The 13,926-nt window shown below is 43.5% G+C and overlaps 1 protein-coding gene across 1 annotated transcript in view; it reads right to left on the reverse strand.

Annotated features, from left to right (window-relative positions):
* cers1 (ceramide synthase 1) overlaps positions 1–13,844 on the reverse strand; it is a 28,310-nt gene extending 14,466 nt beyond the window's left edge. Inside the window, exon 1 of the mRNA XM_052073687.1 lies at positions 12,774–13,844. Coding sequence (XP_051929647.1) covers positions 12,774–13,010 — 237 coding nt within the window. The 5' untranslated portion in view covers positions 13,011–13,844. The remainder of the gene's footprint in view (positions 1–12,773) is intronic.
* Between the last annotated feature and the right edge of the window lie 82 nt (positions 13,845–13,926).

Raw genomic sequence — 13,926 nt, forward strand, 5'->3', positions numbered from 1 at the left:
TCCCCAATTTTTTTCAAGGTCCTTTTCCCGTGATTTTTTTTAACTGGTTACTTCAATTTCTTTCCACATTCTAAAAAAAACATACATGACAGGTTCATTGAAATTGTCCACAGACATGAATGCGAGTGTGAATGGTTGTTTGTCTACGACTGTGCTCGACATCGATCTTGAAGGGGCACAAGAAGCCTCCCGAGACCGCATCAATTGGGTCTTCTGAAGGATGAACTATTTTTGAATCCTTCTTTAGGTCTCGCTGAGTTATCAACAGGCCTGTGCTACGGTTCACTCCATGTCTACAAAGACAACGAAAAGGAGCTTCTGCTTAAAACAAGTGGCATATGAAGTTTAGGTTTACGGTAGTTCGAGCATGAGTTAGGCCAAAGTCCAATCTTGTAGTGCCATTTATGACAGTGGATGAAGGACGCGGAGATAATTCACTGGACCTGTGTCAGATCGGTGGCCTTGACCTCACCTTTCACCGGTCACATTTCTCATCACTCTTAGAAAGAGCCTCACCGGATTTCACTCCACCGGATTTCACTCCACCGTCCTCTTTGAGTTCCATTAACCAGCGGTGGGAGATTCAAATCACATGAACTGAAGCGAGTTGGACTTAAGTTTGCAATTTCTAGACTCGAGACTTGCTCGGCTCGAACTTGTGAAAGCCTCGACAAGATTCGGACTTGCTATTCATGAGACTCGACTTGGCGTGTGAAGGAGAGCTAATGACAAGTGGTTCCCTTGGCTCACGCTTGCGCTTCTTCCTCATTCTTTCGTTGTCATTTCCTTTCGTTCCCTGCTGACATGCAGCTGCTCTAATTACTGAACCCTCCGTGCTCTGAAGTTCTCCTCCGAAAACTCCTTCCAGGAAGCAAGTGATGAGAGATGATAGAGGGTCAATGGACTTCATTGGCCTGTTGTATAAGCAGATAAACTGGGCCAGTCAGTCAGGACGCTGGCTCGCGGGGTTCTGCTGGGAATGGTCCACTTTCATCCCTTTGGATTTTTCCAGCTGGATTCTTTCCAATTCTGTATGACACTCTCTGTGTCTGACACAAATTATGTTAGTATTCAAGGCAACTGATATTCAGTGATTTATATTTTATAAAGAAGTAATCAGAAAAGTGGATTGAGGGGCGGGTGGGGGCGGGGGTGGGGGCGACTGTTCCCTGTTTTGTTTGTTTCGGCTTTGTTTTCTGTGGAGGATGCAATCAAGTGGATTGACCTGAATTTGCCCCTGGCTTGTCACCACGCATGCAAAAGTTAAACAAAGATTAGCAAATAAATACGTGATGAAAGCAACTGTATTGTGAGATCGAAGCCGCGTACAAACCGCAGTCACAGTTCTTGTTGTTTGACCTAGCATGTCACGATTAGGTTTTCGGGAGCAATTTTAAAGAATACCGGAATAGTTTAGAGCATTTCACAAAAACACCCCTCCCCGGGTGAGGTGATAGAAATATATAAAAACAGTGAGGATGGGGCAGATGATAACGTGTGTATGTTCTGTCTGAACTTGCTTAAGCGGAAACGGGCAGACGCTTCTTACGTAGCATACCCTTCACACGTTGTGTATTTGAACTGTGTCATTGCATGCGAGTTTTTATGAAACTGCATCTGTCTTTTTTTTCTTCCCCTGTGGGGCGGCCCGGTGGGTCCAGTGGTTAGCGCGTTGACCTCACTGTACAGAGGTCGTGGGTTCGATCCCGGCTCCGTCCTCCCTGTGTGGAGTTTGCATGTTCTCTGCATGGGTTTTCTCTGGGTAATCCGGTTTCCTCCCACATTCCAAAAACTTGCATGGCAGGCTGATTGAACACTCGAAATTGTCTCTCGGTGCGAGTGTGAGTGCGGATGGTTGTTCGTCTCTGTGTGCCCTGTGATTGGTTGCCAACCGGTTCAGGGTGTCCCTCCCCGCGTGCCATGCATGTTATTGGAATGTGGGAGGAAACTGGAGTATCCACAGAAAACCCACACAGGGAGGCCGGAGATGGAATTGAACCCTCTAACTAACCGCTAACCACCGGGCCACCACAAGTCAACATTTTGAATGCAAATGGAAAAAAAGAAGAAAAACCAGAGCTTTTAAAAACACATCACGTCTTTGACATTCAATCGACATTGAATGCAGTGACAGATGAGCGCTCCTTGCAGGATGCATCAGTGAAAGAGCATTTAACAGAATGGATGCACGGATGGAGAAAGGGAGGTTGGCCCCGTTCCAGAACAGGCCCATAATAATAATAATAATGACAGGTCAGCACCATTAAAGCACCTTCCTCACCAGGGTGCAAATTAAAGGCAAATTCTATAAAGGAAAAAAATAGAAGCACATATAAAATGTGATGATGGAAAACTAGTATGATGATCCTTTGTTGCTTTGCCCTCAGTCGCTCCCACTCAGACACACTACGCTCTCTGGGTCATTGAAGTTAAATCATCCATATCTTGTATGCTCACTGGAGCCGGTAACAGCGGTCCAGAGCATCTCAAGACGAGCCAGCTGCAACTTTTTATTCGACTCAATGAAAGAGAAATTGGACCTGTGTGAATGACCTCACGGCGATGAGCACGTTGGTGAAAAATGCAGACGCAAAAACGGAAGGGGAAACATGAGGTAAACAAATGTTCATGTGGTTTCATTTAATTGCACAGCTCAGTCGGTTGAAATGGAGAAATGCACACTAGTTCGTAGAGGAAAGAGTTCAGCAGCGTGGACGCTTTCCATTCCGTCAAGCAAGTAAAGAGCCGTCCTGTTGGACAAAGCAATGAGGACGTCTGAATGAAGCGGGCCTAACTCCGGATCAAACGTGTTGCCCTTCTGCCAAGTCCTGTCCTGCCAAGAAAACTCACATTTCTCAGAGGGGCCACTGCGACACGACCAGAATATTGATCGGCAAGCACGAACCTGTTTTTAAAACATTTCATGTTGCTCCTGTTATCTAGTTCAGGCTCATCTGTCACATCTCAATGATGAATACCAGACCAAATTTTTCACGGAAAAAGTACATTTACAATGGTTGAATACAAATACAGTGGGGACCCTGACTACAGTACATTCAAATCAACATCATAATATCGTCCAATGCAAATTTGAAATCACCAGTACTGCAATTTGGAAAAAACTAAAGCAATTTCTGCTTGAATTTGGTCCTTTGGACCACCATCCTACAATGGTGCAAACACCCGTTATGCCCAATTCTAACTATGCAACGTCTAGGAAAATACTAAAAGAAAGAAAACTACACCCATGCGCATAGTAAGACTGCACTTGTGCTAGACTAACTCTGAGCATGAAAACAGGGGCCAAAGTTAAAAACTCTAATCGCGGCTGATAAATAAAATGTCTTTATTTATTCATGGTCCATTTACCTTTACTCGAGCATAAACCTAACCTGTAAGACCAAAACATTTATGTAAAATAATGCTAATATTGCTAAAGTTAATGTATTGCTTGTGTTTATTTAAAAAGAAAATCAGTAATTTCCGCACTGTAAGGCGCACCTAAAAGCATTCAATGTATAATGAATGCCTTATAAGTCGATCCGGATCAATGTTTTGATTTCTTGGACGTAGTGTTTTAAAAGCTCTGTATAAATAAAGCGGTATTGTATTGTATTCCCTTTAGTGGATGCATAAGGCAACTGCAGCCACTATTGTAGCTTCTATTCTGTGCCTTATAATGCGGTGCGCCCTATATATGAAAACAATTTTAAAATAGGCCATTCATTGAATGTGCCCCTTATACCCCGAAGCGCCTGATAGTGCGGAATATACGGTAATCATATATTAAATCGCAAATGCAACACAGAGGGGAAAACATGCAAATTACATCATATTTTAGAATCGTTCAGCCCCATAATTACGACACCGTTTTAAATTGTGAAAATAATGACATAATATTTATCAACAACGTCCATATGATGTGGAATAAAATCAACAGGCCTTCTGGCACATCAGACTCGGCTGACGAGCTGCGTTTTGGCAACGCAACTGTCACAGTTTAAGCAAATGTACGGGACACCCTCTTAGTGTCAACATATGGTGGAACCGAACTTCCTTTTCTGAACGTGTCGAAAAAAACGATCACATTTTTGGAAACATCTTCAGCCTCATGTGTGACTCATTTCTTGAATGAATTTCCTCTCAAGTTGTATTGAGCATAGAATTAGGGCACATTTCATGGTTTAAACTCCTGGATCATAAAATGGAATTACGTGATTCGATATTAACAATAAACGCAATAAATCTTCTTCCAGTTTTTAGCCTTTCCCCATAATAGAGCCTTTCTAATGTTACTCATGTTTTACGATCATGTGCTCTTTGGTAATTTTATCACGAATTGCACGCGGAAGGAACAAACAGTTTGCAGGAATGCAATGGAAACCCTCATTGAAAGCAACATGAAAGAGACTTTATTCTGGACTCATTTTTAAACGACTCAGTCTCGCTGGCCTGTTCGGAGACATATGGCCGTCATTCATAATGCAGTGGCCATACCACAGAGAAAAGAGGGGTTGATACAATGAGTGTGTGTCTACAACAGACAAAGGGGTCGTTGAAGAGCTCGCCATCGTGAGCAACTAAGCTTTCTCAAGAACAACTTTTAAAGTGGGTCAGTGAACCACGATATCGCGTGGAGGTGGGCGAGGGGTGGGGGGGATTATATTTCACATATTTCCTCAAATGACGAATATCTTGACTGCAGTTCACAGTATAGAAGGGAAGGTTTATTGGCAGAGACTTTCTCATGACTATACTAGTTTTTCTATCAAAATAAACCTTTATTTGTATGACAATGGAGAAATTTCCAATTTGCAGCAGCAAAATTATGAAAGGGAGAAGTAGAAGAACCAAAAGTATATAAATGAATATAAATGATAAAATATACATAGAAGCATATTAAAAATGGGTGAGTGGGGGTGAGTCCAGGTTTTCAGGTCTGTCTATTCAAAAGCCTGACAGCAGCCGCCAAGAACGAGCGGCGGCACCGCTCCTTCTTGCAGCGTGGGTGTATCGGTCGCTGACTGAAGGAGCTGCCCAGTGCTGTCAGAGAGGCCTGGGGGGTTGGAGGGAGGGGGGGGGGGACGCTGGGAGGGTCTGTCCATCATAGCTTTTAGCTTGGCTAGCATCCTGTGTCCAGGGAGCAGCCCAGTTATGTTCAGTGCTGTATGTTCAGTAGTGAGTGACACCCATGAAACACTTGACAGCCTATTCCAATCAAAAAAAGGCCATTCATGTGAGAATCTAAATGCATTGCAGCTCGCGTCCGAGCAGGTTGGGTCCCTGGCGAGCGCTAATGCTATTAACACTGCTTAGGGGGGAGCTCACAGAACACTACAGCTGTGTGTAAATGTGTGTGCGAGTGTGTGGATGAGTCACGCGTGTGTGTGACTCCGTCAGGCCTGACTCTTCTCTATTCGCTGGAGAAGATTTACGCGAGTTGATGAGTATACAGTAGCCGTGACATTGCAGACTGTCTAAAAGCTCTCCGACAAAGCCACAAAATTGCCCTGCTGGTCCACGATCAGCAACCTTACTTTCACATCGGTGTGTGAATTAAAAGAGAGGCACTCCAGAAACCAATGTGAAAGCCTCATCCAATTTTCAAAGAGATAAGCAACTGAGACATCAGTAATTCCCGGTGCTCCTCCGCACGCAAACTGTCACACGCTCGTGAAACATGACATGCGCATTGCACAGACAGAATGAAGTTGGGTTTCCGCTGACTACTGCAGCCTGATAGGCAGTAATGGAGTGGCCCATTTGGAAGCAAGTGTGTTCAGGCCTCAAGCCTGCACCCTCAGCGTGTGGGGGTAAATAAGGCCAACTGAAGAGGAAAATCAGTTAGTGGCTGGCCACAGGAACTCTGGAGCGGTCAAGGCCGCACGGCACATTCCAGCTGCCCAGACGAGTGCCTGACCATCGCAGTCAGCTAAGAGTGCATGGTGATTCATGATACTGCATCGCGGAGGGAAAAATATGACTCTTGTGTTACTCACCACGCTGGAAAACGAGCAAACTTTTCCTCTAATAAAATCTTCAAACACCTGCTACGTGAATGGGATCCGGAAAATATCAAGGCACATTAGAAATTATGCATTTTAGAAGATGTTGCACACTCAAAACATCACCGTTCGCTCTTCTATCCGTATGCTAAAGCATTGAATGTTTTTTTTTTTACCTTCTCTCTAAACGAGACAACACAATGACTTGAGCCAGCAGCTGATCGCTTGCTCACTGTTTGTTGTTAAGTGCTAAGTAGGTGGTGCTCAGTAAGTGGGCTGTAAGAGCTTTTTTTTCTCGATGGCATTTGAGTTGTTTGTTGTTTGTTGACGTGCATTGCAAGCTAGAGTGACAATGCAGGTGCTATTGGCAGAAGGGATTTTTTTGTTCTTTTTAAACAGATCACTTTGGGGAACATTCTATGAAGTTGATTAGACCATATGTTTTCTCAACTAGAGCGAAACAAAATAAATGAAATTCAAGTTAACGTCTCAATGCAGTAGAATGCAGTTTTGAAATTGGAAAGGCTGCAATTACAAAAAGACAAACAAAAAAATGCTTCATCCCAGTGCGTCGGTAGTCCAAGTGAGCAAGATGCTAATGATGACCATACAAACAACAGCCAAAAGGCAGATGTTTGCCAGTTGTTTTTACTTAGGATGGGCACGTATCAATACCAGGTATCGGTATCGGATTGATACCGCACTTTAGGAATTGGATCTCATGGGGGATGCCGATCCCAGCCACCGATACTTCGGGCAAAGAATCTCTGACATCTAGTAAGTTCCCCTCTGCATTTTATATTAGTGGTAATACAAAAAGCACATATTACAAAGATGTCCTTATAATTTCATTAATTGAATGCATTGCGTCAGGCACTGCATCCTGGGAACAGAAAGGATTTTTTTGTTAACATTTTTTTTAAACGATTGACCAGGCCTGCCTGTGAATAGCAAAAATCGATGTATAACTGACAGCTACTGAAATAATTTTGGGGCATGGAATGTTATTTTATATAGAATGTATATATATTTTTAATGAAATATCTGAATAATCTGTAAGTGATTTTTTCCAGGCCAAAATCAGCATCTCCCTAAAAAAATCCAGAATGATTCAATCTGAAATGCAAAGCTAAAATATTTAGAGGGTTGAAGGTTAGCTGAGTCTCTGCAGAGTGTTGTTAAGTTTGATGACCAGTGGCCAGCAGCCTACTCATTTTGTTAGAACCCCACACAGACAATTTCACACACAATTTGCCCTTAACTCCCACATACTGTAGTCATCAAACACAAGGTCAGAAGAACTTCATGGTCGAGCAGCATTGTCACAGCCACCAGCATCCAACCAAATTGCAATATTGAGTGTGGGGGTGCGGGGGGATGTGATGAATTGTATTACAGTATGTATCAGTGGCAATAACATGCAACTAACGAGCTGAACTTCATTCAGGGGTCGGAATTCTAAGACATCCACCCGAGTGGGCACTTCTGCCCCGATGGAAAGGTACTTTCCCTGACCACAATTCAAGTGTCGGCTTTCTCCTTGCGGCTCTAACGCAGTAACGATGAGCCGGTGGAGGAAGGTGATCGTGTATCCTGCGGTCGGGGAAACTTCCTCAACCTGAGGCCACTTACACTTTTTGGTCCACGGAGGCGTATTCGTTACACCTCAGTTCTGCTCGGGGAGATGAGCTCTGCGACGCTCGCGAGCACACGGCAGCTCTCGCAATTCAGTGTATAACAACGCGCCCGTGCTTGAGAGTTTTGGGTGATATTTATGAGAGCGGTTTTAAACTGCCATCGTGCTGCTGCGGATGGATTTCGAGGCGTGCATGCTTTGGTTGCCACTACTTATGTTAAGAATATACTCACCATGATGAAAGTTGCATGGCGCTCAAGTGATTCTCGGACCAACAACATATGTGCATGCCTGCGTATGCATACTATTGTGTCAATATTGTGTTTATGATTGGTCGCTGCATGCTGACTCAGCGGGCCTTACTTTTTGGCCTCTCTTCCTTCCGCTCTCTACTCTCTCTTCCCTTTGCTTGAATGTGAATGTCAACAAAAAATAAAAGTTTCCATTAACACTACAGTACAAAGTGAATGGCTGCATATGCAATGGGAATTTCTCCATTGCGAGACTAATAAAGGTTTTCTTTTCTTAATAAAAAGTCTACACACCCCTTTTTGAATGCCAGGTTTTTGAGATATGAAAAGAATTTACCATAAAAAATCATTTTGCAACTTTTTCCATACATCCGTTTTCTAATGCACTTAACCTGATAAGATGTGTTCCATTAACCAGCCATGCATGCTTTTGGAATGTGGGAGGAAACCGAAGCACCCGGAGAAAACCCAACATGGAGAACATGCAAACTCCACACAGAAAGGCCGGAGCGGGAATCGAACCCTGCACCTCTGCACTGTGAGGTCGACGTGCCAGTGGCAATTGATGCAAAATGGAGTGCACCACTTGGATAACATCCTGATGATTTCACCCAAACTAATTTGCTGGCCAATGAAGGACAAAATTAAGTCAAGTAGAGAATGAAAAAAATCCATGTGTCTGTATTCACAAAAGCATTTAAATAGTTAATCGAATGACTGTTCATTTTCCCCAGTCAGTCAAGGAAATGCAGTCAGAGCCACCCCCTAATAGAAATATGACAGCGCTACAATTGTTTTGCCGCTCTTTCAGATCCCGCTCGAAGTCTTTACAGGATAACAACTGCACATTTAATATTGCACGGCAAATTTATTACCGGTTTTGTCCGCTGACATCCACCCTTTTAACCCCAATTAGGTGTGTTTGCGCACGAACTACATTTATTGTCATTAATTGTGGCCAAATGAGAAGCTCATCTCGATCTCTTTGAATCGCAGCGAATGAAGATTGTGTACTTTCACGGTGAAAGCCACATATTCCATCAGTACTGACACGTTAATAAAAGAGCTGCGAATTAATAAGCATTCAAGGAAACAGGAACCTTGTTTGTTCAGCCCAGGGTCGATTAAGCGCAGTTGGCGTCATCCGACAATCCACCGCATATTTGAACAACGTAGCAGCAATTTGCTTGTGCTGCATTATCCTAGCACGCACGACCTAACACAGAGCCAATTCTGCATATTAAGCATTCAACTCCATAATCACGACCATAATGACTGGTTCCGACAGACATTGTTCTCCGTCCTTCGTGGAGAAACAGAAAATGTAAAACAGTCCCTCAGTCGCTGCGTTCTCAGGTCACATCTGGCGTTAAGCATAAAGCCCTTGAGCTAGCGTATAGCATCATCAAACGTCGCTTCTAACACATGTCTACACTCTGCTCCACACTCGTATGGACGTCAGAACAATAGGCCAGAGGCCGCAATGAGTAGGGCTTTACTGCTTGGGAAAAGCAACAGGATGGAGACACTCGGGACGCAAAGAGAAGCGGCCTTCGAGCCTTTTTGTCTAAGTGCATATTCTTAAGTACCTGACTTGCTGTGGCAAAAACCTACACAGCTTAAAAGCAGTCAGTAAGAAACTGTCAGCACCTGTGAGAGAAATTGCAACATTACTGCTCACTCGGAATTCATTTTTATAGTTTTACAGATAATGTACCGGTAGTTAAAAATTCATAGTAGTGAGTATGTTGTGTAGTAGCTGTTTTAGACAAAAATGGACATTGACTGACAGCAAAATAACTCAACTTTATTTGTGGAGCACTTAAAAAATAAATAAAACATAACCACAGATGGATCATACTGCTGTCAATTTTCGACATATGAAATCTGCAGATGGTCATTTGATTAAACCGGTGCTGGGCCGTCTGGCCGAAACCCTAATGAAGCATCGACCTACATTTTGCTCTCGTCAAGTAGTGTCCTCACACTGCCAAAATCATCACTTTTCAGGAGACGACCCCAATCATGGCAAATATGCTCAACTTTTAACGTTGCATCATCAAAAAAACCCAAACCATTTTCAACACTTGAGATTGGTCAATAATTTGTAAAAATGACACCCAACAGGTGGACTGACCAAAAGTATAGGTTCGCAAGGAAAAAAAAAGTTACACTTGCCAAATTACATTTACATCACGTTCTGGCTAAACACCGGCAATTTAGAACCTAAATGAATACATTTGAATAATCAGCATCTCTGCTGAGTAAGACATATTTTATTTGATTTATTTTGTTGTTTTTCCTCAAAATTATGAGGCAAATATTGATTCTGAAATGCTCCAAATGACATACATGACAGTGCCATGTCATGTATGTAATGTGCCATGACATACATGGCACATTAGCATGCTGTTATAGTGATGACAGCAATGTGATGGCAGTATTAAGGGGTGGGTTAAGTCGAGCAACTGTTGCCATTTGTGCAACAGAATAGCTTTGTGTTCCATTAAATTGGCCCAGATTAGTTACAGAAAGAAACAAGGCGAAGTAAAATCTTGAATCTTAGATTAGCTCCCTCAGCAAGCAGAACAAAGCCGTTCCTTTGTGCGAATAAAAAAAGTTAAATTTGGATGCTTCGATTTAATTCGTCTTAATCTAGGAATTTGTTTGCGATTGATCTGAGTGACTCCTTCAAAGAAAACTTGTCTATGAGAAGGAAAAAGAACAGTCGACAAGAGACACATGCTCAACACAAGATCCACATTTACAGTAGCGCTACCTTCATGTGATGTGTTGTATTTATGATCATAACCTTCGGTGTCAGACAGAATATCACATTTAGGACATTTTGAGCATGACGTCTCTGATCCACTGGTAAAAGGACACTTTAATTCTCTCCTCTATCATCTCAAACTGCTTTAAACAACAAAGCATATGAGGGAAAAGTGGTTAGGATTGCACGACTGTTATGTGTTGTGTTTATTATTTTAAAGATAAGATAAGATATCCTTTATTCGTCCCAGACTGGGGAAATTTACAGCCTCCAGCAGCAAGAATGTATGTAGAAAGAAGAAAGGAGAAAGAGAAAAAAAACCCAACAAACATCTTTCAATTAAATACAATATGAACACAAATGGATAAATCGCAGTACTATTTACAATTTTCCTTCACATCATTTAATTATTATTATTATTATGATTGTTATTTTTTATTCATCATTATTTTACTTTATGTTAACAGTTTTATTTAAGCACTTTGTTTCTGCTGCAGCTGTTGTGAAAACGCTATATAATTCAGCTTGCATTGTATTGTATTTAAGATGGGCAATAGATCAAACGATCATTTTGGGGGGCCGGGGGCAGTGGGGGTCGGTCATCGGCCGATCCCTAAAAAATAAAACCGATCTTGTCCACCAATTGCATTTTCCTCCCGAGAGGTCTGAAAAAAAAATCAGCCAGTCCTCTTCTGCTGTGAGATGGCTGATGGGCTTTTCATTTTCATTTGAGAGAACGACTTCATGTGCAGTTAAACCGTTCGTGTTGTTCGATAAAACAAAATTGGAAGGTTCACTCAATGAACACTTCATTAGGTCCACCTACACCAGGAGTGTCAAACTTGTTTTTGTTGCGGGACACATAGTAGTGTAGATACGGTTTGCCGTGAAGGGCTGTTATGAATTTAGGGAAACCATAGAAATGTTTAATCCCCTCCACATATTACATATACAGCACACAACATATTGATGAATAACTAGTTTTAAAATCAGAAGTCAAAAATAATAACTGTTGTTGTGGATTACGTATGAAGTTTTGGTTACGACTTTAGCAGGCATCATGGAACTTGACATGCTTTATTTACTTTCGCGGGCCACCTAAAATGATGGGGCGGGCCAGATCTGGCCCCCGGGCCTTGCCTGTGATACCAGTTACCCACACGATCCATACAGCCATTTACTTCCACTTGTCCTTATTCCAGTCATGGGTAAACTGGCGGCTATCTCAGATGACTAAGCAATAGGCAGTGTACACCCTGGACTGATCGCCAGCCAATCACAGGGCACATCCATTCATCCATTTTCAACACTGATTATTCTGAACAGGGTCGCAGGAAGTTGCTGGAGGCTATCACAGCTGACTTCGGGCAGAAGGCAAACTACACACTGAACTGGTCACCAGTCAGTCGCAGGGCACCACAGGGCCCATTCACACTCACATTCCCAACTATGGACAATTTAGTCTTCAATGTGCCTAACTTGCATGTTTTGTTTTTAATATGCCTGCATGGCAAAAACACACACAAACCACAGCGAGGATATTGAAACTTGAAACAGGAAGGGCTGAGCCAAGATTCGAACATAGACCTCGCAACTGCAGGGCAGACATGCTTTCCACTAGGGAACCTTGCTGATTGTATTTGCAGTTTGCACTGCCTCACTCGGACGTTTTTCATCGCCGAGTTGATCCGTCTAACTATACATCCCTTTCATCAAAGGGCCACATCCAAGATTCGAACAAAAATATCTCAGAACTGAGCAGCAGATATGGAACCACTATTCCCTCTTGTCACTCAAGTAGCGTTAGGAGAATAAATGAAAATACAGACATAGAAAAAGTGTTGAGTTTGTGTTGAGTGTGCATTTGCAAGGCCTAGTTTTGGGGTTTGGTGTGCACACTTCCTATCTTAGATCAGGTGACTGTGAGACCATAGTCGTGTCAAGCACATCCTTTTCCTGTATTTCAAGCAAACACTTGCTCTCCTCGCCACTGAGACCTGTTGTGTCTGTAATGTCTATGGGGAGCAATTAATACCACAATTATGGCTGCTACGGAATGGGTTTGTGGAGACGGCGGGGTGTCATGCGTGTATGTGTGTCTCACCCACCTCGAACAGACTTTCTGTCAGCCCCCGTCTGATCTGCGTCCACAAAAAGGCGCAAAAGAAGAACAGAGCGATCTCGGTCCAGGTGATGTATGCGTGATCCAGGAGAGTCCGCGTTGTGAGCTCCAGCCCGCACTGGCTACAATCTCTCCACGCTTTCAACATGACGCTGGAGGCTCGGCTGATGAGCTCCAAGTATCCCGGCATGGGCTCCACATCCTCGGTCTGAGCACCCATCATTGCGCGTCGCTTCGATAACGGAAAAAAATAAAAAAGCGCTGGGAAAGGGAGGAAATAGTCCAAATGACGGACGAAGAGATCTCTCTACTGTCCGGGCCGTGTGGCTAATCCGCTAACAAGCTTGCTAGCTGACTTAAAATAAAAAAGAAAAGCTTGATCTGACACCCCGCTGTCTTGGTCGGGTCGCCTTATTCTTTGTTGTCCATATTTTTTACGGCACGGGCCCGTTCATTCTTCGCCCAGGGGATGATTTCTTAACGGGTCTCCGCACACACCGCAGCATTAATCATAACAAAAACGTGGTCATGTAAAAGGCAATTAACGGGAGCCATGGAGCACGGCGTGCAGGTTTCCGCTCACCATCATCCTCATCGTCATTCCGCTGCGCACGCGGACAACTCACCGGCAGAAGCGCGGCGTATTGCTGTTTAGCTGTCGAGCTAACTTCAAATCAACCACAGGAAGAAAAAAAGACGGGCATTGGCAGTGGCTCCTTTAAGCCGGCTAAATCGCTATGATAAAGGCTCCCGAACGCCGATCACATTACAAATAGGGTCCATAAAGCGCAGCGTTGTGGCCTCCAGACAGCACACGACTATTGTGCCGTTAGGGCGCAACTACGTCGGGTCTCATCCCTGGACCGTTACTCCGCTTATATAACGGTTCTTTTCAACGTAAAAGACAAATAACGGAACACGAGCGACAAACACGTGGGAGGGGGAGAGGAAACCCCAGCTGAACCGTCGATGGTCGATCTTAAATGTGAAATGTGTCCACGGCTGATGTGCGACGCTTAGGAGGAGGAGGAGAGCCACGTTTATGCCAAAGAAAGAGGGAATTAAAAACCCAGGGGGGAGGCAGAGGCTCGTGACGTAGACCGCTATCTACACGCGCTGTCGAAACACACGGCAACACG

This window comes from Hippocampus zosterae, chromosome 8, assembly GCF_025434085.1.
Source record: "Hippocampus zosterae strain Florida chromosome 8, ASM2543408v3, whole genome shotgun sequence".
In the NCBI taxonomy this organism is placed as follows: Eukaryota; Metazoa; Chordata; class Actinopteri; order Syngnathiformes; family Syngnathidae; genus Hippocampus; species Hippocampus zosterae.